Source organism: Melanostigma gelatinosum, assembly GCF_949748355.1.
Source record: "Melanostigma gelatinosum genome assembly, chromosome: 9".
Lineage (NCBI taxonomy): Eukaryota > Metazoa > Chordata > Actinopteri > Perciformes > Zoarcidae > Melanostigma > Melanostigma gelatinosum.
This window is the reverse complement of record NC_136642.1, coordinates 14,706,731-14,733,318: the sequence shown is the minus strand read 5'-3', so window position 1 is coordinate 14,733,318 and position 26,588 is coordinate 14,706,731. Positions and strand designations below refer to the sequence as shown.

Here is a 26,588-nt window from a genome sequence, read left to right as displayed (position 1 = left end):
TTTCTTACATCAGCTGAACTGTCGGCCCTCGCTGTCGTTCCACAGAAACACCACATGAGACTCACCAGGGAGACTGTGAGGCTGACGTCCATCGAGCCCGTCAGCAGAGGAATATAAGACAGAAAGTCCAGAGAGAAAAGACAAAACCTCGTTGGATCTTGGCCCCGTGATAAGTTGCCTTGCACATGTCAGTCATTACACCATCAGAATTCAATGATAAGATTGCAATTACCGATTCATTTAAACCACCGGTGAAATTTAAGTAGTAAAGGATGATGGAACCTTTATCTGCAGGTGAAAAAGTAAATTGAGAAAATCTCGTGGATTAAAATAGGATAGTGTAAATGGCCTGCCGCCATGAAAAAGCTCATTATCTATGTCATGTTATCAATAATGCATTTTTGCTCTTTCTCAATGCCATGACAAATGAAAAATCTCATCTAAAGAACACTTGCATTTTACACACTCCTGCACGCTCAAAAGCTTGTTATCAAGGTTTATCAATTTCCAAACAATCTATTGGCGAATCCTTAGCCTCTTGCCTATAACCCAGCAGAAGGGGAGTCTTGTCCTTTAATTAATCCGACTTGTCCCTCTGCTGAACACTGGATCAGCTTGCAGGACTGCTGCATTATTCAACATAGCCGAGGGTGAGAGAGGACGTCTGTGGTCTGGAGTCACCTTACTCCGGGCAGAGCAGCAAAGCCAGAGAGAGATGGAGAAGGATGAGAGGAAGAACTGAAAGTAATGAAAGAGGAGTTGAGGATGGGGGTGGTGAGAGGCAGTTGGTGAAAAGGGGAAAAGGGAAAGAAAAGAGGTGAGATCAAATGGTCGATCTGGTTCAAGGCGAAGGAAACTGCTAAAAGACCACATCCGTATGAGAAACCGCAGGAGGGTCAGAGGCTTGTAGACAGGAAGTCCATGTCCAGCGTTCAGTTCTCTGCTTCTGCTGACAAACCGATCATAAAACCACACAGACTAGTTAAGCTGCGTGTGCTTTTTGACAGAATATCCAATGATAAGTTGACAACCACACATCTCTTTTTTTTCCCCTTGTTCGTTTATTGTAGATCGCTGATATTGTTCAGAACAAACCCCTCTCCCGACCTCTAAATACATCCGTCTCCTCCATCTCTTTCCTTAAATACACACCTCGTCCCCACAAATACAACGGGCATGTCATGTGCTATCGGTTCATACAGAAACAAATAATTGAAATTACCGGTACCCTCGGGACAGTCGCTGCCGCTCAGTCATAATAAAAAGCTTTGGAATGGCAAAAGTACAATGTGCTCACACATTTACCTTCCTGGTTATGTAGTGGTTACTTTCTGTACGTCTTTACTCTCGGCAAACATATAGTATATTATTCACATAGTATTCACATCACATAATATACATCTGTATGTACACATTCCTTTCACCTGCAAGAAAAAGTTTCCAAGCACTTCCTCCCGGTGGTAGGTCGGATCACTGACTACGCTATTCTTCATCCTCTTCAAAAACAAGCTGCTCCATCAGTGAACCTGTGGGAGCCTTGTGATGTTCTTGTGGATTCATCACATATTCTGGAGCTCCCACCTGAACCAGACTGTGTGCAACTAACTAGCAGCAGAGTTTGCCGAGCTGCCATTTCTCAGTTTTGTGTGGGCTTCAAGGTGTCTCTCCTTGTTTATAAGAGCAGGTCCTGGAGTGATACCTTTACCGCCCTCCTTGAAAACCTGCACTTGAAGGAATTTCAGGAGATATGGTGGAGCGTAACATATTTTTAAAGGGCAATAATTGATTCTAGAATAGATATTTTCTTGCTTCTGGAAGAAAATGTAAAAAAACTAAAACACACAGATCTTTTTTTTTTTTCTGGGACATTTTTAGAGGTTTTAAGATCATTATGTGTATCACACATGCCAACCTGCATGAGTTTCTTCAATTGATTTAGGCATTTACAGTTCCAGTGGTCTCCAGGCTTTGGCTGGTAGGTGACGCACAGTGTATTTTCTTTGTCCATCAGGTCAGTGATTGCTAAACTGCAGGGTCTTTGGGCGACTGTATCTCACTATTCGCACTTTTAAAAACACCATTTTTTTTAATTTTAAGACACTAAACCACCATTGGGAAAACACCAATTACCAGCGTAGACACAAAGTAGCATTTATCCCCCTGCACAATGTTAATGCCCCTTTTTATTTATATATATTTTTTATTTTTATTTTACACCACTAGGAACAACAACTAATATTCATGTCAAAATAGTTGAATGCACCCCTTACTGAAAGGGTGATGATAAAATTCTGCTGAGACAGTTTACAAGTACAACCAAATGCCTCAGACAACAAAGGAGTAAAAGGAGTTACAGACTCAAACCTGTAACGCAGTACTGGTTGAGACACTTCACCACGGCATTAATGGAACATCATTTTACACACCACCACTATGGCATGTCGGTACATTTTGAACAGTTTCCCCTCACTTCTTTTTCTTTCCTGCTGGGTATAAAATACAAACAATCACTTTGGAGCATGGACATTAGCTGATGCAGTACATACTGTATGTGTGTAGGCATATATCAAGATGATAGAGTAAAGTAAATAGAGGATTCAAGTCAGTCAATGGGATTGGCACTGTGACAGTAATGAGACAGGAATCTTCAGTGGTGGCACCGGGCCCAGTGCTGTGGTCCCTGGAAATGTCCACCTATAGCACACATGGTAATCCAGCACAAACATTATGGCAAAATACAACACATTGCACGACTGTACAGTTTCTGCATCAATACTGTTGAGGACTGGGCTGGTCTATCCTAATGCTGCAAATCTCTTGTTGCTGTTTATACACAACCTTCCTGATTTATTCAGTGATTTAAATAAATCCATCCTATCATCAGAGAATAAGGCAGTTTATGGTATGGTAGAGAAATCATGCCACAACCACAGTGGACTGTAGCTCTTGAGAGACAAGCCAATGCTTCCAGGTTTAGATTATTCTGTTTTAACTCTGGAATTGCATCCAGCCTCCTTGTTGTTTGAATGAAACGATGAAACACAGCAGTGGTGACCTTCCTTCAGAATAAACAGGTCCATTTTGTAGCTCCCAATATTGTTTTGCTGCTACAGAAACCCTCAGCACAAAAGAGCTTTAGTCCGGAGGCAAGAAAAGCACAAAAAATATCAAAAGAGATAAACATCACCAACAAGGAGGAAATCACAGCTGTACATTAAAGGTTAAAAGTTAGAACCATGACCAAGTTTTTTTTTTTTTTCTCCTCTTTCTTTCAAGTCCTTTCAAAGCCAAGTCCATAGGTCCAAACATTAAAGTAGAGGGGTCACTGGGTGGCCTTAAATCTAATCTCCAGCCGATGGGATACTGCCGCTGTGGTAAACATTTGGTTGCTATCTACCTTCAAAGCAGTCCAAGTACTCCAGGACAAGGTCATAGCAGAACCGATACTGGTCCTGAGGAAAAATACAATATTCTTCAATTAAAAAATGAAAACACATGAATAATCATAGACATAATCATGCCACTTGAAAACGCATATTTGTATTTATTCACGGACTCTCTTACCAAGGACTCAACCATGTTGGGTTTGCAGTTGCGTAGAGTTTTGACAGCATAGAAGATGTCCACCATGTTCTGGTACTGGATCATCTCAAGGAGAATGTTGCAGGCACAGAGGGTCCCACTGCGACCACCACCGTTACTGCAGAGGCGGAGAAGTGTTTTTTTAGTTTTTTTAAAAAATATCTTAGATAGATGCCTTGTGTTTTTCATTTCATTTACAATTAGTTTTTCATCCCTTAACGCTGTATTTTAGCCACTGTTGCTCTGGGATGGCAATGTCGACTGTTCGGTCCACCACTGTGGACATTAATGTTTCCCAGATAACAAAGCCTCCTGACTTTGGTGACCCCTTGACAATTCTGCTAGTGCCACCGTGTGGTTGATATTGTTTTTAGAGTCCAGAGAGAAGTGACCAAGCCCGACCCGAACACGACAGGCATTCTCATTTTAATGTCCGACCAGAGCCCGACGCAGTTAATGCAAACTGAAGAACTGAGTTTATGTAATCCTATCACTCAATTGTTGCTACCATGGTTAGTCATTATTTATAGTGAGGTAGATAAGTCTCCAGTCGCCGCCTCATCACATGTTAAAGTGGATTCTGGAAGACAATAATGCAGTGTAAGCATGGCAGAGTGTGTGTAATCTGATAACCATGTTTTTTTTGTGTTCATGCTACCTCATGAAACATTTGGTCCAGTTCATAAAGCAAACGCACACAATCGCTTGATAGAAAAATAGCGACATGAGAAAAGCTGTACAAAGGAAAAAAATTGAGAAATAACAGCAGTGTGGCATTTTCTCGGAAATATTGCCTTGGTCATCATAAATGAAAGGCAATATCAATAAACTAGTGGAGGACAATCCACTTCCTCTCTCCGGAGACAACTCCAGAGAAGGTGTGCACGGAATCCTCCGCAGCGTACACAGGCAATATTAAGGTCATCAATCGTCCTCAGTGCTTTGGCAGTTCAGAATTTACTGTCGTGAGAACCATCGCATTCTGTATTAAGCCGTAATTGATTTGATCTCCATAATCTCTTTCCTGGTTGTCGTGGGTAACACTGTGTGACAGCGCTGAGTGATGTGCTTTTGGATGGGGGCGGTGGGGACGAACGTGTGACGGGTTGGCAATGAGCTGGACGGCCCCATTCATATTCATCAGCGGGCGTGCGCTCCGGGGCCTTAGGACAACAGAGGGGCACGCTGCGCTACACCACGGCACACTACATTACAACACAATTTGATTTTCTACATCATGAAAATACAGCCATGGAAGAATATAGCACTTCATCTCATCGCACCGAAGCCGCACAGCCCAACGAGACAAGGCACGAGACAGTCACTGTCTCATCAAACAGACCTGCTCATGATTTACCACGTTTTAACATTCCTGCACTTTTAAATGTCACTCTTCTACAGCAGTAATTCCATGTCTGAGACCTTTTCAGAGAAAGACTGAACACATATTTCTGCCTCGTCTCCCATTCTCTCTTTTAATTTACAGTGCGTGATGCGTGTTGCTAACAGATTACTCACAGGCAGTGGACAACAGTGCGTCCTTCTCCACACTCCCTCTGCCACTTGTGCACTTGAGCCAGCAGGTTGAGGAAAGCCTTCTTAGAGTCCGGAACATCTCGATACGCCGACCAGCGCAGGAACTGGAACTGACACACCACCAGCTGGCCCTCTTGGGGCTTGGGATGGAACAGGGAAAATGAAACACATGGAATCTGAGTGTCGTCGTACTGTGTGGCTGTGCGCGCATGTGTGCTCTCTATCTTGTTTGTGTTGTATTACATTTTCTGGTTGTTTCAGTGTTTCTCTGTGTGCCAGTTAACACCCGTGTTTGAGTTCTCCCCAGGCTGCGTGCTGGCACTCTCTGTGCTCACTCAGCAGACTTTGAGACTGTGTTCGAGAGAGGTCCCGGTGTGTTCATAACCTTGTCCTATACAATCTCACCTAATACTTAAGTACCAACGGAGAACTGTAAGTCATGCAAATTGGACTGGCAAAGACACCGATGATGCATGGAGGAATTGCCTTAGCAGATGTGGGATTTACACGATGTACTTTTTTTTTGTACTACTCTCATACCCACACATACATATGCTTACATTGCACTTCGGTTGACTTTTACACTCTCCCCTTGTATATCATTGTCACCCATACGAGGGATACTCACTAAAGCGCTGAGAGAGGCGCAGCGAGAGGGAGAGTGTGTGTGTTATTTCTGTGTGATTTGATTTCTCCCATGATGTGTTAAGTTGCCTTCTCCTTGACAGTGTTGCGCACTGAGAAGAAGAACGGTGCCATGAGCAGAGGGGAATGACAAGGGCAGTCGAGAGAGGAGGTGAGGACGCCAATCAAGAAAGGAAGTTCTGGGAAAGGCAAGTCGCGCTGCTTCTAATAGCAGCGAGGAAACGCCTTGCATACAGATGCCTTCAATAATTGGTTGACAGTGATCCTGAACAGTATGCATGAGCTTATGCAAATTTGCAGGCTTAAACCATACCTGCATACATACACATGTACACACAGACACACTCAACACAGTGACGTGTGCGAAGCCAACATGACTGAATCATACATATGCACATATCTGGAGCATGAAAGTTGAGGAAAGACCGCAGTGACATCCCCCTGTGCTCCCTCCACCATGACAGAACTGTCAGTGCCTTTATATAGCTAATTATATACATGCCAGATACCTATAAAAAATGTATGACATCGTTAATGAACAATTCAAAAAAGAGCTGCGGCTTGAAAAGAGTATCCTGCAACTGAAAATATTGCATGCATTTTGATGATGAAAGTTCCCTCTTTAGTATGCCTACTTGCACCTCAGAGAGGGAAGAAGCCTATCTCGGTAATGACAAGAATAAATTGAAAAAGGGAGAGACTGACCTTTATTGCATGCATGTTAATGGCTTTTCTTGCATGTTTTCCATGCAAAGTTCTAATAATATGTATCACTCTTGGGAACATCTTACGGAAACACTGGTTCAATTTTCTGGACTGCTGAATATCAAAACAATGTCCCTTGCAGTATGTATAATAAAGTCTATGAATGAGTTGGTTTTATTCTGATGTGCCACTGTGCTCAGTACAAATCTCCAGGCTGTATTTTAGCGTGTATTTATTTTAGAGTGTATTTATTTGACAACCTCCTCTGTCCCATGAGGCAGACACTGGAGAAGTGCCGTTGTGTATATGCAAAAGATATAGACATAGCAATAGCAAGATAACCATGCACAGGCACATACTGTAGAAATCTAGCATCAAGTGGAGCATTTAGCCTGTAAATTTGCACACACACACAAAGTTAAATAGAAATTCAAATCATCATTCGGCACACAGTATTTTTACAGCCCAGTCTATAGTACTTTGACTTTGAGGACTCGTGTCAGGTGGTTTTTATATGCACATTACAGCTGGCAGCTCTAAATGCTCTGTAGGTAAAATGTCACATCTGAATAACCGGTGAGGACCACAGCTAATGCATTTCTAATGAGGCTCAAGTTATCATTTCGTGAAATACCACTGAGTGGAACAACATGTCCTGTGCAGGGTTTTCAGAAGTGCAATGACTCACCCTCGTGACATTCTTGACCCGAAACAGACGAGTAATGACATCCTCATCTGCTGACATGGACAGAAACTCCACTTCCATGGGCCCGTACTGCTGTAAACCGGGCTCCGGCCAGTACTGAACACAAGGCTACAGGTAGAGGGGGATGTGGGGGGGGGGGGAGAGAGAAAGAGAGAGAGAGAGAATCAGTGATTAAATCTAGCACATGCAATACTCATACATTCTTCAGTGCCTTTGCTCTCAAAACCTTGGATCATCAAAGAGACGAGAACTTTAAGAAACTCAGATGATATAAAAAATCAACCAAGTATGTGTGTGAACGAACGGGTGTGTGCATATATGCAGTGGGGGGGTCTGCATGCATGCGCTGTACACAAAAGATATAATGCAGTTCTAGAGACATGCAGGTATACAAGTATAATAACAGCATGGGCAAAAGCCATGATTGTATGTTACGGTACCATACTGGCGTCAATAAGGAGAGAAGCAGCAGGGGGAGGGAGAGACGTAATGTGCTTTGAGAGATTGCAACAAGAGGGAGACAGAGTACCGGTACTCCAGTGGCACAAATGAACTCTATAACAGATTGTATAGCAAGATCTTGCAATGAACAACTTAAAAAGGTGATGACTCAATTTTCAAGCAAGGGCCAAAAGGAACTGCATTGCACCGGAAACAAAGAGTTGAAAAACATGTAACGGGGAGTGGATTCAAGTGGGACTGAACATGTGGTACCTACAATTTATTTCATTTTTTATTTTCTTGCTGTGGGCTGTGGGCGGTGCTGGGTTTTGGCTCGACTGTTTTCCAAAATGACAGGCCGGTAACAAACTTTCTCATTTCACAGATTATTAGTCTCATCTACCACTGGCAGGATATTGTGATAGTTTGAGCAAATATGACAACAAGCTATTTCTTATTAAATTCACCAACTGCAGGTTTAATGAGCACATCACACACACAATGGTTAAAAACGTATAATAAAACGTAATATAACTTATTGCCATTGTTCTACAGTTACAAAGCCTGTTAAAGCCCTCAAAGGTCATATTTCTCTTTGCTGAATTAGTTAATTAGGTAAAGTTATCTAAGTAATGGCCCCTTGAGAAACAGTAGTGTCACTGCTGCTATTTACACTCAACAAATAATTGACATCCTCATCTGAGCATTATCTATGAAACACAAAAAAGGGCTGATTTTACAACAATCCAAGTTAGACCTTGGACAAAAAAAAGATTTATAATTTACAGTAAGCACCTGGCTTTCGAAGGCTTTGATACAATGTAATACATATTTCACGTGATTAATGTTAAATATTTGAAGGTTTGAAGGTATGTAAATCAAGCATTAATGCCTATAAAAATGCCAAAAGAATTATCTTTTTATGTTTTTGGCTTATTTAGGTGGTTAATGTAATTCACTGTACTGCACAAGGTAATGTGAAATTACACACAGGTACTTGAAATTGTCCTTGTAAGAGTTCTTAGTGATGTATTGATGAAAGCTGCTACCTAATGCTCTGTGCTGGAATCTCTGATCTCAGTGCAGCGTTTGACATTCAGAGCTTTAAGTAGAACTGTCCTTTGTTTGTCTACTGCAAATTGTATTGTGTTTGTCGATGGTCCTCCTCACAGGCAGTGTCCCTGTGTGGTGGGCCACAAGGGTCTATTTTGGGGCTAATCTTATTTTCCCCTTCCATGTTTGCCTCGGCTACATTCTTAGACGGCATGACATTTCTTATTTCTTTCCATTGTTATGGCGATCATATCAACTCATAGCTGTCCCAAGGTTGTTGAATTATTCAGCAACATTACTGTTTATCTGCTATTAAGGACTGGATGTCTGCCAATCTCCTTTAGCGTAACAAAACGGAGATCTTAATTATTGGCTGAACACGTCCGTAGTCAAGTTGTGCCAGCTTTTGGCTCTTTAGAGTACGTTGTTCCTGCTGCTAAAAATCTGGGACTTACATTTTATCAGTCTGGAGTCCCATATTACTAATGCAGGCTGAGTCGCTTTCCCCCACCTGAGAAATAGCTCAAGAATGAAATCATTCCTTTCTCTAAATGACACCCGGGGCTATTTTACATGCTTTCCTTTTATTCACGCTTAATTAAAGATCTGTTCATCTCTCTGAATCAGAAAATTATAGGCTGGCTCAATTTGCTCAACAGTTGGCTGCCAGACTCTACAAAAACTTTGAGGTGTGATTCAATTCCCATGCTTTGTAGACTTTTAGGATCTATTGCTGACTTTTTAAGTGTTCTTCAGTTTGGCTCCTTATGATCTGGCAGAGCAAAGGCTTTAACAGCCTTTAAAGTCTCCTTTTAAAAATAAATTTACGACGTACTTTTAGTTACTTGTTCCTAGTGTTCCACTGGGTTTGTTTGATGTTTGTGCTGTGTTCCTGCTTTTTTACAAGTGTTAAAGAAGGACCACTGTAGGACAGAGCGAGACATATGTTCATGAGAGAAAGTGGAAAGTCAAAAAATAAAAACCCTGGGATGTGGCTGAAGGGTAATGCAAGCCCATTGTTCAGAAATGTAACTTTAGGAGGGGAAGGACAAACTGGGGCGGGAGTTATCTAATCATGCCTTGAGATCAATGTGGTCAGGGATCAAAGCCCAACAAAACAGCAAGAAGAAACTAATCCCAAACACAGTAAGATACAGAAATAGTGAAGCCAGTGTATGTCAGGAAAAGTCTCAAGAAAAGTTCAGACAACCTCGAGAGTGGAAATAAAAACGTAGCGCAAACAACGGCTCTTGTGTGAGTGGACTCAAAAATGTTCTACGGCTCTTTTTCTTCATAGTGTCAACAAATCAATAGCAATAAAACAGTGTGTAACACTTTGACCTTACCCAGGCAGAGTTTGACTGGTTGAGTTGGTTGAGCATCACCACTGCCGTGCAGCCGTAGTCAAAGACAAGCCTCCAAAAGTCAGCCGTGGTGCCCGGCAGAGGGTGAGGGGTGACAATAAAAGCAGCCTGCCGATGGAAGCTGTCAGCGAGAGCAGCGTTGATGTAATTGTTGCTCTCCCCTTCTGTCGTAACCAAGAAGGCCAGTGCGCGATCAGGCGGCAGAACATCCATGCTGCGGTTCTTCTCTCGGTTTCTGGGCAACAGAGCAATGCTGCACTCTTCCACATCCAGGCGGGGAGTCACAGAGTTGAGCGTCTGCAAAATGGAAACATTAAAGAGGTGAGGTGAGCATCACAAACATGGAAGGCGTGACGAGTAGTGAAACACAGCGGAGGAGTCAGAGATGGTAGAGAGGAGGAGGAGGAAGAAAAACAAGTAAATCAGAGGAGGGAGGGGGAGACCGCCAAGAAACCAATATCAATTGAAAGAATCGAATGAACATCACATTGAAAAACGGAGTCAAATGAATGAAAGGGAAATATTGCAAGCCAATTTTCTTTGATGAACTCTCTGTTCATTTAGCCGTAATTACATTAGACAACGTGAAAAAAATATTTTGATCATTAATACACAGCATCAATAATAGATCTGTGACTTGCCGAGCAGGACTGCCGGTTGGCTGTTTTCAGGCTGTAGGGTGAGTAAAAAGGCAAACAGAGAGCTCATGGGGCGGTGGAGAGGCTTGCAAAAACAATGTCAGACGGATACAAGATCAAAGGGAGGCATGAAACGTTTTCCTTCATGAAGAACTAACAGTTTGTGATCAGTGTTGCAGCACCGATAGTACAAATCACAAATTCTAAGCAATAAATCGATTATAATTCCTATGTAAAGAATAAGAATAGGGGGGGGGGGGGCAGGTAAAGCATGTGGGAACACAGCTGGTTCTCTTCTCTCCTAATCAATCAAAAGTGAAAAGGAAATCCCCCCGCACGGATACACATACGCATACATTTTTGGATGCATTATTATTACTACTGCTTTATTATTGTTGGTGGTGGTAGTAGTAGTAGTAGTAGTAGTAAAAGTACAGTAGTAGTAGTAGTGTAGGTAGATGCAAAATGGAATGAAATTCTTTATCAGTGCTATCATTAGTAATACTGTAGTAGTAGTATTAGTAGTAGTACTACAGTATTATATTGTTGTTACTAAAAGACACAGTAGCAATAGAAGTACTAGTTAAGGCAAATTAAATAATTGTATTAATGATATTTATTAAAAGCATTGCAGATGCAAATTGCTGTGTGTTGGCTGTGTAATTGTGAAGACATCTTTTGGGTGCATATTTTTCCAAAAATAAACGTGTGCTTGGAATGTTGATCAAGCTGATGATGTTGCCATCCAGCCAAAGACTGACCTGGAACTCCTCCCGCAGCTGAGAGGAATTACTCTGGGAATCCACTCGCAGCATCTCTTTGTAAGTGACCGCAAACTCATTCACCAAGATGGCAGTCTCTCCACACAGACAGGCCTCCAAAATAGCATCATGGATAAAGATGTACTGCTCCTGAAAAGGACAACATGTAACATATTTAAGTGCTGAGCTGAGTATGTGCACAAGTGGGGGCATGCATTGGTACATGTTGTTGCAAACAGCTAAACAGACAAAGGAGGCAGGTAAAGACAGAAAGAGATTAACATCAAAGATGTGAATAAATAATCAAACAATAAAGAAGAATGACTCATAACTTTGTTCTGACTTGAACATGTGGTATAATGTTGGGGGTGTTGGGGAATAAATTAATATTTCTAAGTAAAGAAACACATGCGTTGTGCATTTAATTAGGAGACCAAATAAGTACAAATGTATTAAACAGCTATGCCAATGTCGGATTTACATAATAAGGGGTAAACATGCAAATTACCTGCACATCTAAAGAACAGCACATGCCTACACAACACATTGCGAGACAATGCAATTCTTTTCTCCAAAACTATTGCAATGACCTTTACATGAGTCCCAGAGGGACAGTGTGATAATACACCCCCAACCCCTCGCTCTTTGAATTTCCAAACAACAGGAGGGAAGCTAATAATAAATAAATAAATAATCTAACTCTCCAGAAGTTTCGCAGTGGAGACATATTACCATATTATGACCAGTGACCAAACCTCCATATGGGCAAGACATGTTGCAGATATTTGACTTAGGTCTGAATGTGAAGTGGTTTCCTAGCTGTGCAGTTGGCCTGACCTCCGTCTGGATCATGTTGATGCGTCGAGAGCAGAGGGTTTTGACACAGTTGTAGATATCCACCACGCCTTCACACTCCGCCATGTCCAACATGACATCCAGCACGATGTAGCAGCCGGTGCGGCCCGCCCCCACGCTAGCACACAAAAGACAACTTTCACGAGTGACCATGCACAGCCTTAAAGCATTAACTCACCAGACTTTTGAGTTCATGAAAATATTGTTAGGATTCAGTCTGTCTCCTCAGGAGCACAAGTTGTTAGCGCTGCATGATTTAAAAGGGAATGGCAAAGTCTTAAAGGTCAGCTACAGCACACAGGCGAGGGTCATGCCACAAATGGAGTTTGCTAATGCAGGGTACACACTGCGTGAGAATCAAGACAATGTCTGGGCACAATTCCCCCGTTTTCTGGCTCTAAAGTTTATCTTGCCAGATTTTCCTGTGGTGTGAGGTGTTTTAAGCGTGTTTTTTACATGCCCAATCTGCTCGGGAGTCCATCCTGGCCATACCAATATCAAATATGCTTAATATTTACAATCTGATATCCTGTTGTGAGGGTGGAACCTTGGGGACAGCGGAGTACGCAAAATCGCAAATCCTGGCACACTATAAGAACAAAACCGTTACATTTATTATTAATTATATTTACGCGTGGGGTCTCTCACATTTTGAAAATCTGTTAACGGTCTAATAGGTCTTAATCTATAACACAATACAAAATCTAAATAAACCAATATATCCAAGGTCACATTTCAAGTCCAGTCAATTTATTTAGCAATCGGGGGTGTGTCTTTAATAGCCAACGTTTTTGCATTTTAAAACATTTAAGTCAGGGTAACATTTGAATCACAGGAATAAAGTGTTTGTTTGTAAAAGAGAACAGAGATGTGTGGCAGCGTGATTAAACCCGTACCCCTGCCCTAGTTTGTGGGCTGCCTTCGTCAATCATGTGACTTTCATTCTGCACATCACAGTTGTCCTGAGCCTCCCAAAGGAGAATACAATCTATAACTAATACGACTTGCCACACTGGAAAAAAAATCAATTGTGGTAACATCATATTTACTTTTCAATAAAAGCTACAACACTGCGGGTTACGGCTGCTGCTAAGCATGACATTACCTGCAGTGGACCACCACAGGGCCGGCGTCAGGAGGTGTCGAGGCTTTCACTCTTCGTATAAAGGCCAGCAATCCAGTGGCGTGATACGGCACCCCGTGCTCAGGCCAGGATGTGAAGTGGAACTGACGCACCTCATGCTTGGTTGAGTATCCTCTCTGTAAACAAAAACGCAATACAAATTAGCATTACATGTAAGACGCTACATTTATATGGCATGCATCGTAACCGTAGTAGCCTACAGGCCCTTATTTCATCCAAGACGGGTTCCCATCCATTAAGAGACACCCGTGATAGATGCGACAGATTTTTTTGGTTCAGTGTGAGGACAACCATGACATTATTTACGTAGGGTGCTAGGTCTTCGAGGACAGTTAGGCCTCTGGGCATCACACGCTAGTAGCAGCTGCAGTGTGACAGACACGCGAAAAGGAATTACTGAGGCTCTCTGAGCTCAGGGAGGGCTCGGAGATTTCCTCCTCTACAGGGAGGCTGCTGCAGTCGCACAGCAATTTCTTCCTCTGTACAGCGATGACAAAGTAAAGCGACGCAAAGCAAAGATTTGTTGAAGACAGAAATCCAAAAAAAGAAAGGAAAAAAGCTCTGGAAAAACAAGCTGTCACCAGCTCCCAAATTCGTGCCGATTTAAATAAGCTGCAGCATGTGCCCTTGGAGAGCGAATGTGACAGTGTGATGATAATGCTGTGTTTGTGCCACTGTCACTCCAGTGCTGCTCTGAGCCCCTCCAATGAGAGATCCCCCAGGAGATTTGACAGGAGGGAGACCATCAGGGGCACAACACTGTAACGGCTATGTCGGAAAGACGGCAGGGGCATTCACACAGCTACTGGTGTTAATTCCTCTTAATTTAACATGTAGCCCTCGTACGCATCAGCAGTAAATCCTGTCAAGTATCTAATCCCGTCTATTAATGTACTACTTTTAATTCTAAGAATATCACAACAAGTACTAATACAGGCAAAAGACGGTGATGAAACAAGGGTAGACACATCTTAGATGAACTTACTCTCTCCAAGGCGAAGGTGCGAACTGTGTATTCAGCCAGTGTCTCTGTCTTAAGCAGAGTGATTTTGATGTCACCATACATCTCGCTCTCGTCAGGCCAGTATTTACAGCATTTCACCTGTTTGAAAATAGCAAAGCAACTGACTTAAACCTCTTGGTAACATTCCTGGAAAAAGCACTTGGAAAACTGAAGAAGGTATAGCATATCTGTTGATTCTGTCCAGTTCAAAGTCATTTTTCAAAACACAGTACATCCCCCAATATTAAGAATAAGAATAAACCTGAATAAAACATCCATCCTTTAACACAAACTTTTCTCAACAGAATGAAAATCTGTTCTTTGAGAGACAATATGATCCAGTGTTCCCCAATTTAACCTTCTCAGACTTAAAGTGGCAAATTTTCCAAACCGTCTCTCTCTTGAGGAGTGATTTCTCTGAATCTCCCACAAAGACACCTTTTACATTTCTATATATCTATAGGATTAAACCGGATGAATTACTTCCATGAAATGTGCTGCAAGGCCATTCTCTGCTACTGAACAATGTTGTCGGGGTGTTTTAGGTCACCGCATTCCCACTGACAATGTCAATTTAAGTAAATAGCGTCATCACACCATCAATACAACCACAAGGTTAAACTGTTGAACAAATGACACTAGATGAGTAACGGATGCAGGTTTAAGTTAGGGTTTGTTGGATGGCTCTAAGTGTCACCCATAAACCTTTCCTGATGCCATTTTCTAGCCATCCACTGAGTATTACATTTATCTTGCCTCGACCGAAAGGGTGCTTAGAGCACTGTTTATATACTACATGTATATGCCATTAATCCTGTGTAGTCATGCAATGTTTATTCAAGGACAGCAGCCCTAGATATGTGACTCAGACATCTGTATGCCTCACAAGTATACAGAACATTTTATTGACTCCAATCATTTGAGGATGTGACGTACATTTCTATTAAACATCGCAAAAACAACATTTCATGATGTTCTCTCAACAGACAAATAAGAGATCATCAATGTAGCAATCCTTTAAAATGTGTTTAATGTACTGTATAGTGCACAGAGACTTTGTTTAGCCTCGTTTAAAGTGTGGTTTTCAATTGCCAACAAGAGAATATGGTACAGAAAGTGTTTGACATTTTGGGCAATATGCTTATTCACTATGTCAGATAAGAAGATTGATTCCACTCTGATTTCTGTGTGGCAAATATGAAATTACAAACCAGCCGTTAGCTTAGCTTAGCTTAGCATAAAGACTTGAAACAGGGGAGACAGCTAGGCTGGCTCTGTCCAAAACTCCAAATTGACTCATGTATCTCATTGGTTTAAACAGTCAAAGCAAGGGTGCTGCTTAGGTGGATTTTATGGTGAACTTTGCCCAGTCTCCAGTGTTTGTGCTGAGCTACTGCTGGCTGTAGCTTCATAGTTAGCAAACACACATGAAGAATCATACTGGTTTTCTCATCTGACCTTCAGCAGAAAGAAGTGTATAAGTGCATTTCAAAATGTTGAATTACTCCTTTCACAGGCTCTCCACTGCTTGTGGTTTCACATAAATGCAGGACGTCCTAAACAAAATCAACCACTTTTTAGGCTGTGGTTTGCATGCACAGCAAGCTCCTGTGAGATCTATACTCATCTCACACATAAAAGCCTTTTATATCGACACCAAAAATGTTCCCTATGGTGAATGTGGGATGTTTCTGAGCACTGGGTGGTGACAGGAGGGGAAGAAGGGGGAGTGCACATCGCTTACCCTGCCAACCTCCACCAGCTTAGTTATCGTGACGATGCTGAAACAATTTTCTTGCCACACCATCCTCCAGAAATCATACAGAGTCTCCTGCTTGGGTCCTAGTGAAAATAGGGAAGAAATAACAGTGAAAGAGACGAAAACGGCGGCATCAAAGCGTATTCTGCTCAATAAGGGAGTTGTTGCGGTTGTGAGATCTCGTATTATTGTGACCTAAGTGTCCTTCCTCAGACGGCGGGGTGCTGATCTCTCAAGATTGTGCTGTCAATAAAGTTATTGGGAATTCCAAGCAGGGAAAGGGTGATGGGTGACAAAACAACAGCAGTAGCTGATGATGAAAGCCCGGGGAACCATCAGTGACTCGTTGCTATCAGAGCAGCAGATTTGAGCTACAACTTTAAAACGAAGATCACCTGGAAGGAAATGCTCAGAGAGACAAAAACACCGCTGATGTTTTTCTTTCTTTCTTTCTTGCAGGTTTAATCCCGCTGTCTCTCTAACAGGGTGAAGAGGAGGTGCTAGTGCAAGATAAGAGACCTTAGGTGACTTTGTGATGGAATCTCCCTAGAAACTGACACTCCTTAGGGTTTAGACATTTTTAACGGAGTCCGACTGTTCATCAGAAACAACTTTACATTTGAGCGACAGAGGGTGAACTAATGGTTCTCTCCCCAACAATGAACGCGCCGCTCGGGCCTGTCGCAGAGATTGAGAAGCTATAATTAATGTGTTTAATGATTCACCTCTTCTCATGATTAATTGAGTGACATCACGAGCACAGCCTTTACGGGTTGGCGGTCACACTATTACCGTTGGATTTGCCGTAGAGTTTTGGCAAGGGACTGTTCATGAGCAGGCTCATTGGTTAGATCATCTTCAATTTATTACATGGCGGCAAAAGGTACTTACCCGAGCTGCATGCACACACACACACACACACACACACTCGCAAATAAACAGACACACGCACACACACACACACACACACACACACACATAGCCTTGCTTGGATACTCACCCTGAGTGGCGATGAAGTGGTTGGATCGATGGTAGCCCTGAAAGAGAGAAGAGGGATGACATGCTGAGTAAGCCATCTGCGCCTCAGGCACAGGAGTATGGGAGGGTGTCTCTCTGTCTCACCCTCTTCCTTACCTTGTTCTCTGCATTTTGCTGTCCTAAGACTGACCCACTGCAACTGTTAATGGCCTTTCCTGTTTAACTGTCCAGCACTGTCTGATCAATTGCTCGCTCCACACCATGTCTTTGCTCTCATAGACTCCACAGAGAGTTTGGAGCAGTTGAGGCAACATGTGGCAAATACTGCACCTGGACAAACTGCTAAGCAATAGAAATAAAATGTGGATTCCGGCAACGAGTCGGGTTAGCTGACTGAACAATGACTCATTCCTTGTGAAAGTTGAATAACGATATGATGAAGAAACTAAAGGCGCACATTCTTCAATTTCAGGTGTCCAATTTATTCATCAGACTTTCTCTCAGAGCACAGTCCCATAAAAACAAATCCATTTTCATTGAAGATGCAATATGTACTACATCTGGGATGGTGAATTCAACCATAACCACATTTATTTTCCCAGCAAACTCCCCCGTTGAATTATTCTCACGAGTCAAATGAGTGGAAGAATATCATACTCTATAGTTTCACATAAAAGCATGATATCATCACCAACATAAACAATACCCAAGGCAAAATCTGATACGTACAGTGAAGTATTCTGAGATCCTTCATATCAAAGAATGTGACAGCCTTTGATATAGATGACAGACATTTTCATATGGTGAGTATGGGGTGAATATGAATGAACATTGAGATGTCACCTCTACAGCCTTGAGGGGAATAAACATGGCAAAGACCACCTGAGGTACTTTGAAGCATGAACACTTTAACGAGCAAACTGTTCAAAGGAAGTCCTGAAAATAAGTGCTACCTCTCTAACCTTTCAAGGCGAAGGAGACACCCGTCTCCAAGACGCAACCCTCTGACAACATCACCTAGAAAACCACAAGGATTTTGCGGTTCACGGTTTGTTGTCATTTTGAGCAGCTGGAAGGATAATTGATGCCCCAATTACATTACATGGCTCTGTAGAATTGAGAAGGCAGGTCAGGATTCATCTGAATAAACTCCCGAGCCCACCGGCTGTCATCAAATCAGCATGATGGGGCAATCCACGTTCATACCAGTTTCCATCTTTTTGCAGAGGGCATCTTCCTAATATGTCGAGTCTGTCCACGTTGCTGGCTGAATTTCATCCAGTCATGTAAACGGGGACACGTTCGAAATGGAGATGGATGACCAGTGCTGTGAGGCCTGCTATCCACAATTCCTCTGGCCCCGGCCAAACACGATCAGCAATGCTACCACTCCTCCAATAAGACCAACACCATAGCCACTAAACCTCCTGAGTCTTGGCTACTTATGAGAACTCCTTCCACTTCCACAGGCCACTTCCTCTATCCGAGAGGACACATCTCCTTATGTTAATTTACAATAAAAGGGCTGAAGGGGCTTTATTTGAGGGAGGGAGGGGGGGTGAAACACACTTTCACATCTTTGAGCATTTGTGGATAGAGGATAGTGGAAAGAGAACAGGGAAGTGGAAAGAGAATAGAGCGATGGAAGGCAGAAGAACGAGCAGTGAAGTACTTACTTCCCTGTTAATCCGAATCTACAGGGTCCAAGGTCGAGGGAGTGGGGAGGGGAAGTAGAAAAAGAAGACATATAGGCTAGTTAATGAAAGAAGCTTTTGGTAAGTAGGAGTTATGGTTACAGACAGGTGGGAAGAGGTTCGTGTGTGCGTGTGTGTGTGTGTGTGTGTGTGTGTCGGTATGTGTGTTTGTAGGTGTGTTTCTCTAAGTACAGCAGGGTTGGGCTTCATGTGTTCAAGTTCCCATTTTTTTGTGCGACTTTACGGCAATATTAACAAACAACCATCATCTGCTGAAGTCTGAGTGCTGCACTGAAATACGTGACATCCCCCTTGTTCCTACTGCCACACCCACTTCCAAACCAGTGAGACAAGACAGGAGAAAATCTTGGTTCTCAACAGTAAAGCAGTTCTAACTGTACCAAAAATGTATCCATGTTGGAGCCAATCGCTTATAGTAAGAAGCTTATTCTTAAGCTTAAATTGGCCTTCGAGGTGAGACAAAATAGGATGCTAGCATTATTTTTACAATAGGTACATTGAGATAGAACTTAGTAACAGCATTTGTGTGTAGGCGCGTGTAGGTGTGTGTGTGTGTGTGTGTGTGTGTGTGTGTGTGTGTGTGGGTGAATGCATGCGTGCGTGTGTGTGAGAGTTTTGGATTGTGGCCATGCTACACCTGTCAGTGCGACTGTGTTTCTCTTTAGAAGCAGCCAATATGTAAATCAGCAACAGCCACTGGGCTGCTCTACATTTGCAAAAGGCACAGGGAGCGTTCAAACATATGCAAAGTTCTGCTCCTCTTCAGGCAAACAAACACCACAGCCAAGTAAATACTCTGGCATTAAGTGACAGAGAAAGAGGAGACAGAGAACTTGCACTTTTTCACCTCTGTTTTGAAAGCGCAACAATAGTTCAGAGGGAGGAAAAAACTTTTCCATTTAACATCTGGTGAAATAATCACAGGTTGTCCAAAATATGCTTCGCTGTGGTTAATAGTTACCATCCAGCTTGCTGGGTCAGCCTTGCCAGGGCCTGACACTGACACTGTAGTGGCTGCTGAGTGGTGTTTTCCCTCTATTGCCTGCACCTTTGTGCCCTAAACGCTAATGGAGACCCTCACGATAACTACAATCCTAACAGCAGGCCAGGTTTTTAATGCCCTCTCATCGTAATGAACTCTCTAAAAGCATCTCACCACTGCTGTCTATACTCTACAGAGAAATAAAAGAGAGGGAAAAAAGCCCTATAGTGTCAAGCATTTTGATGATATAATTTGGTCTAAAGAAGGAGTCCACCTCAAATCAGTCGTCAACTTATGCAGCTCGTAATTTTCTCTCACTGACATTTTTTAAACTATTCCCCATGAAGATTTTCACAGTCGTTCAAACTCTTATCAGCCTCAAACAGGACTGGGAAAACATCTGCCTGCCTGAACTTCCCACCGAGTGTAAAGCATATATGCTTTACAGTAGTCCCAATGAGAGGCGTGCAGAATAAATCACACAAATCACAATGAGTCACTTGACATGACTCAAATGAAAAACAACATCTGAGGACCATATCAACAAAATCACAGGGGAACCAAAATACAAGTTTCTATTTACGAGTATATCTAGCAGTAAAATTGTATTTCTTTTTTCAAACTCACGGTCAATTTCTTTTGTTAATAACTTCAATGTTGCCCTCTAAACGTGCTACTTCTGCTTTCGGAAAAAAAACACAGCCTCCTCTAGTTTTCATGAATGAGAACACGTATGAATGAGACCGTTTGAGACACATTAGCAACATATCCTGTACATGTATTTCATATGATCACTGAGAATGTTACTGTGGCACTGCGTGTGTGGCAGGCAGTTAAGGTGAACAGTGGACAGGATAAACTCCACCAAGCCAATCCAGAGATTGAACAACATCAATCATGTCTATTTAATTTAGGGGGATTTTGTGGCATCTTACAGAACGGGTCATCTCCTCTGCAAGGCATTAAATGCATTCATTCCACTCTGTTTTAATAAAAGCAATAGCAGAGTTAGTCTGGGTCAGGGATTCGGTGCAGCGATAGACAATCGCTAGGAAGGATGTTTGATTGGATGAAAGCTTCCAGGTGAAAGTGGGCCAGCAGACTGGTGAGCTTACTGGAATGAGAGAGATGGACTGTGGCTTTGCAAGGTGTGATAGATAGAGACGCAGCACAGGCTGACTATTTGTATCCCATGTCGAACAGAGGCAGACAAACAGGATTAGACTTACATCAATGTAGTTGGCGTTAATGGAGTCTGAGTTGGGGTCTCCCAGGAGAGGGTGGAGCTTGACTCTGTGGCGGTCATCTGAGACGGATTAGAATAAAAGAGCAAAGGACTGTTGAAATACAGAGTGTACACAACAATTTCTCTTCATTTTTTGTACAGAAAATATATTGGTTCTGATGACTTACATCCCAACGTGTCATCCCTCCCTTTGGTTTTGTCCTTCTTCTTAGTGCAGTCCCAGCCATCAAAGAAGCTCTACGGAGATAAAGAGACCCGTGCAGATTTTAGGAACGGGACCTCTCTATATCAATCATTCAAAACATGTCTTAGATAAACATCAATCAAAGCTTCAATACATGTTTTCTTTTGTTTTATGTGTGATACGGAAACTTGTGTTTCATGGTGAGCATGATAAAAGTCTATCAGCACATCAAGCACGGCGAAGGAGATCAAGAGCCATTGTATCCTACGGAGAGGTTTAGTGGTCATGCAATGAATTCAAACCCGGTCACTATATACCTTCTGGGTTCAACTTTTGTGGACACCATCGATGAGAGTATCAAGAGATACATAAATCCATCAAAATAATCCAAGAATTGAGTTTTATCACATGAGGCTGTGCCGCAAAAATTTACCTTAACCTTAACCAGCGTAATGTCTCAGGGAGACATCGATTATTGTTTCAATGTATGCTTTAAATCTCCTTTACTTTTGCCTTTATGCTTTTAATGGTTTCATGTGAAGCACTTTGAATTACCTTGTTGTTGAAATGTGCTATACAAATAAACTTGCCTTGCCTTGCCTTAACCAGCTGGCTAGCGATAGCTGATCAAATCTGCCAACGACAGTTATTTCAGGTTGCTGGCGAGACATGAGAAGCCTGCTTTTCTCTATCTTTGTCTAAAATCAAGGTCACATTGTTTCAGAAATTCCAGATGTAAAACTGCTGCATTATCATTGTCAATGCCGTGTGAGAACAGAAAAATGCAAAAACAAAAAGCCAATCACAGCTTTGTCTTACATGAGGAATAAATTGTTGCAAATTGAGATGAAATATTGTTGATGATGTATGGTTCTTTATACAGTGTATGAATCACTGTATGATGAGAAGACTTGTAATCAGAGTGAAGGCAGAGAAGCTGACACCCGCTTGGTGGATGGCTGTTCAGCTGTATTATATACACATTATACTCAGCAACACAGCTCCTCGCTCCCTAGCCACCTGTCTGCACGGACGCACTGGTGAGCAATTACTCTCACACATTGTCATAAGGCACTTTTAAGTTATTTTTTTAATTATTTATTTATCTATGGTTTATTGGATAGGAACATATACATTATACAAAGACAAACTAAAAACAGTATCATGCTGCTTACAGCAGATGTTTGTAAGACCCAAGAAGGTTTTTTTATGAAACTGAGAGATTAGAATGAGGTATGTGAAGTCTGCAAACAGCCCCTTCAGATCACACACACACACACACACACCAGTCTGTGTGTGGGGGAATTTGGTGAAACTCTGCCCAAGTATGCATGCTGAGCAGAGGATTACAACTCAGTTCTCCCCACAGAGAGCCGAGAATCAGCCAAATCCTGCCTGGGATTACACCCACACACACACACACTTTTTCCTCCTCTTTCCTTGCGCTCTCACTCGCGGTCCATCTCTCTTTCCCTGAATCCCTCATTGTCTATCCATCTTCATCACTATTTTTGACACTAGACCGCTGAGCTCTCTTTCTCTGCTTCCACCACTCCTCTGCTCAGTCCTCCAGGGAGGAGAGAGGACCAGGGAGAGGAAAACACAGGAAGAAAAACAGTGAAAGAGTGGCAGTATATCGAAGGGAAGTGAAGAGAAACAACACAGATCAGTGGAAAAATGTATTAAAAACCCTCATTGGCAGGGATCATTGGAGTGGGTCTGTTAAGAGGTTTACATGAAATGAGGAAAATGAGATGAAAGAAATGACAGTACAGCTTTGAACTGTTAACATCATTACTATTTAAAAAAACATTTTTTTATTCTAACATCTAGATGCGATATCAACATCCTACTAGATTTCATAATGTGCATTGTTTGTTTCCCCTCAATAACAAGGCAAGAGACAATCTGTCCTCCACAATGTCCCTTTTGGGATCACCTAATAACTGTTATGTCACCTTCTTTGACCTGTGATTATTTCATAATTTGTGAAATACCAGAAACTGTGAAGAGATTCATAATCCCACCCTATCCAGTCAAAATCCAATCAGAGATGTCTGAGATGTGATACAATTGGGACACTGAATTCAAAAGAATATAATAAATAAGCTGAATCACGCTTCCCATAAGGTAGCATTAGGTAGCTGTTGTTTTTTTAAAAACAAGTGCAGTAATTCAGCTGCCCCTGGTGCAACTAAACTTTGAATCAATGAGTCCATCATCCTTGCTAACCTCAGCCTCAGGGAGCAAAGTGGTATTGTGAAAGTTTTGAGCTCTCAAGTAAAGCTCTGTGTTTATTTATTCGTACGTTTCTGTGGTGGTAATATGACTGTAGTGACAGTAGCTGCCATACAAGCCCCTTTACAACTCACTGTAAAGTCTTGATCAATGTTTTTACACAACATAGGTATTCTTCGGGGAAATAAAACCTATACCTGCCGGGGGAGTGTAATATGATACTCCTCATCATTTTTCCTTCATAATGGAGAGAGACACTTGATCAAAACACATACTCTAGCAAAGAGGGAAAAAAACAAAGCAAAGAGGTGTGTATTGATCTTTTGAATGGAGTGTGTTTTGCCCGTGAGGGACAGTTTAATGAGTCTACAAGCAGAATTCCAGAGGGCAAAACCATGAACCAGAGACAAAAAAAGATGTTTTCTCTCTTCATGAATGCAATGTGCTGTGGGTGACAGGAATGGACTTCTCCCCCGGGTGAAATTTCAACTCTCAGCCGCAACCGTTCCACTGGGGAGGGGTATTCAGAGCTCTCAACCCTTCATTATGTGCCCTGGAACATACAGCTAGATATAGCAGCCACTGGGCCAGCAGTGAAGGGGAGATGCAATGTTGTGCCAAAAAAACATGTCTGTACTCACAGGTGAGTTCAGGACTGAAACCCCGTGATGAATTGGTGCAACAAAGAAACTAACCCAGCACTGATCTGTCAAACTCAAGTGATTTACAACAAACAACAGTGCTGGTGCAAGCAGATGCTGAACCTTTTATGTTCAGTTCCATGACAACGACTTGGTTTATTATAGTGTGTTTGAATTAAGGTAATTAGAAATGCAGAGCCACTAAGACCAACTCCCCCGCTAGATCATTTGATTTGGACATTACAGATAGGTTTCAAGGGTGTGAACATCAGCAGGATCACTATGTATCATCATCAGACCTCTGCTGTGTGAAGATCCCAACTCCTGACCACACCTGGGTTGTCCCCCAACAAAGCATTCAGTGGTCCTCAAGGTTAAGAGTATTGTACGAAGCATCAGAGTCTAATGGTTAACTCTGCGAATTATAGAGCATTTACGTTGCACCATGTATTGCAGTGGGAGGTAAATACCAACATTGCTACGAGGAGGAGGTTTATATGGCGGTGACAGGGCATTTTCACACGTTTCTGTACCCTTTGAGCTTCTCAACCCCTCCAGTCTCCCCTTTCCTCTCTTTGCTACCACACAATCTGTTAGCAGTGGACAGGGGACTCACTATCTGGAGCACCACCAGAGACGATTAACCTCATCAGGCCTGTCGTCATGACAGAGGTCTTCTTTTGGCCCAAAACGAGGATGATTTATTCATACGCCCAGCAACGGTGTGATCCAGATGCCTTTTTAACCCCACTAATTCATTTCAGTGGGTGGTAAGGGGGGGGCGCATGGATGATGTCAGAGGAGGATTGATGGCCTCCAACACCGCTCTCACAGGAGTCACTCCAGCGTGGACTCCCTAAGCTAGCAGTTATCCACAACATGTAGTAATTGCACATGATCCTTCTTACAACTGACTGACAGACAATGAAGATACCCAAACTACTCACTTTGTAAGCACTTCATCTCAATCATATCTGGAGGAGCCATTGTGGCCTACAAAAACGGAGGCTCCAACCAATCCATTGGTTATTTCTTGACATATGTTGAGTTACAGAAGACATATTGTATCCATGCCAGAACCCAATCCGCACCTTGAAGAAGCTCTGCTCACAGCTCTGAGTTTGAATGCATAGGCTGGCTGCACGCCAGACTATGTGGGCTATCATGATTGGACTACTTTTCACAAGAGATTTCACTGTGGTCAGGAGGAAAGAATCTCACCGTTTCTTGTATGTGGGGCTTGGCATCAGTGTCGGTGGGTACCTCTCACTTGTGCACCTTTCTGTACTGAGTATACAAGCTCAAACACTCCCAGAATCTTCAAGCCCTTTCTGCAGCACAGACGGTTTGGCTATAAGGTGTAAAGGTTCCTCTAAATAGTTCATCCACCATCTAACAATGTTGAGGTCAACCACTTTTGCTGAGGACGTCCTGGGTACTGACCTACCGTCTTCCCTGGGGGACCAAGCTGTGTTGCAAAATAGTGATTTTCCTTAGCTCTCTCAACTCCATTGAGAACAAAGCTTTCACTTCGAGCCTATTTTAACTCGCCAGTTTTCTCTGCTGTGTTAGGACTGCGCAGGTTAACCAGGCATGGAAGTACACCAGTGTAGCCACTGTAGCGGACCTTATGGTGAGGAGGGAGCTAACCCACAAAGCACTGCTTTTGTCTTTGCTACAACCTCCCCTATGGCAACAAGCTCTAAGCGGGAAATGAAAGAATGAGATCATGGATAAAAGAGGCTCAAATAAGTTTTGTTATTCCACATGGTGGCTGGTCTCATAAGGGCAAGGAGCTCAACAAACGTTGGGGAATCTTGTACAGAAGATCCCGGGTCACAGCTTTATAGGTATACTGGCATACTGGATTGGAAGGAAACCTCAGGATTTGAGAAATGATATCTTCCAGCTGCCATGGACGCACCTACAAAGAAGAAAACACTTTCTGCTGTGACCTTAACCCAGTAAAACTGTTATAAAAGAGTTGGACTGGATGAATGGATGGATAGACTGCACTTACAGCGATTCGTTGTATTGCCACTCATTTCATGTTGTCAGAGTGTAAGAGTAATAGCTGTTCATGTTGTTGTGTGCCGTGTAAGAGAGGAGCATCCTGGAATGTCGCCCCCTCACCTCGTACTCCTGTTTAAAGCCGTAGCCCTCGGCAGTCTTCATCTGGTTGATGTGCTGGAGAAGGTCGGCCACTCGCACGGCAGGGTGGAGCTGCCCTGTGTGGTAAGGGGAGCCTTTACGTCCGCACTGGTGCCTCGGGGAGCCTCCCAGCAGGCTGCTGGCCTCGTTCACTGAACTACGAGCGTCACCTGAAGAGGACACGGACACATTTGCAATTTCAGCACGACTCCAGATGAAATATTCATGTACAAGACAGGTTACGATGTGAAACATTTTGTA

General features: G+C 42.6%; 1 protein-coding gene across 1 annotated transcript in view; it reads right to left on the bottom strand.

The window, feature by feature from the left end:
- Positions 1–1,127: 1,127 nt before the first annotated feature.
- The window catches only part of ptprub (protein tyrosine phosphatase receptor type Ub), a 144,879-nt gene continuing 119,418 nt past the window's right edge, over positions 1,128–26,588 (bottom strand). Inside the window, exons 16-30 of the mRNA XM_079274951.1 lie at positions 26,310–26,497; positions 21,281–21,350; positions 21,097–21,173; positions 17,193–17,229; positions 16,178–16,275; positions 14,416–14,532; positions 13,392–13,546; positions 12,269–12,404; positions 11,432–11,581; positions 10,015–10,329; positions 7,157–7,282; positions 5,101–5,258; positions 3,565–3,700; positions 3,398–3,452; positions 1,128–2,694 (exon numbers count right to left, since the gene is read on the bottom strand). Of these exons, the coding sequence (XP_079131077.1) occupies positions 2,648–2,694; positions 3,398–3,452; positions 3,565–3,700; positions 5,101–5,258; positions 7,157–7,282; positions 10,015–10,329; positions 11,432–11,581; positions 12,269–12,404; positions 13,392–13,546; positions 14,416–14,532; positions 16,178–16,275; positions 17,193–17,229; positions 21,097–21,173; positions 21,281–21,350; positions 26,310–26,497 (1,865 nt within the window). The 3' untranslated portion in view covers positions 1,128–2,647. The remainder of the gene's footprint in view (positions 2,695–3,397; positions 3,453–3,564; positions 3,701–5,100; positions 5,259–7,156; positions 7,283–10,014; positions 10,330–11,431; positions 11,582–12,268; positions 12,405–13,391; positions 13,547–14,415; positions 14,533–16,177; positions 16,276–17,192; positions 17,230–21,096; positions 21,174–21,280; positions 21,351–26,309; positions 26,498–26,588) is intronic.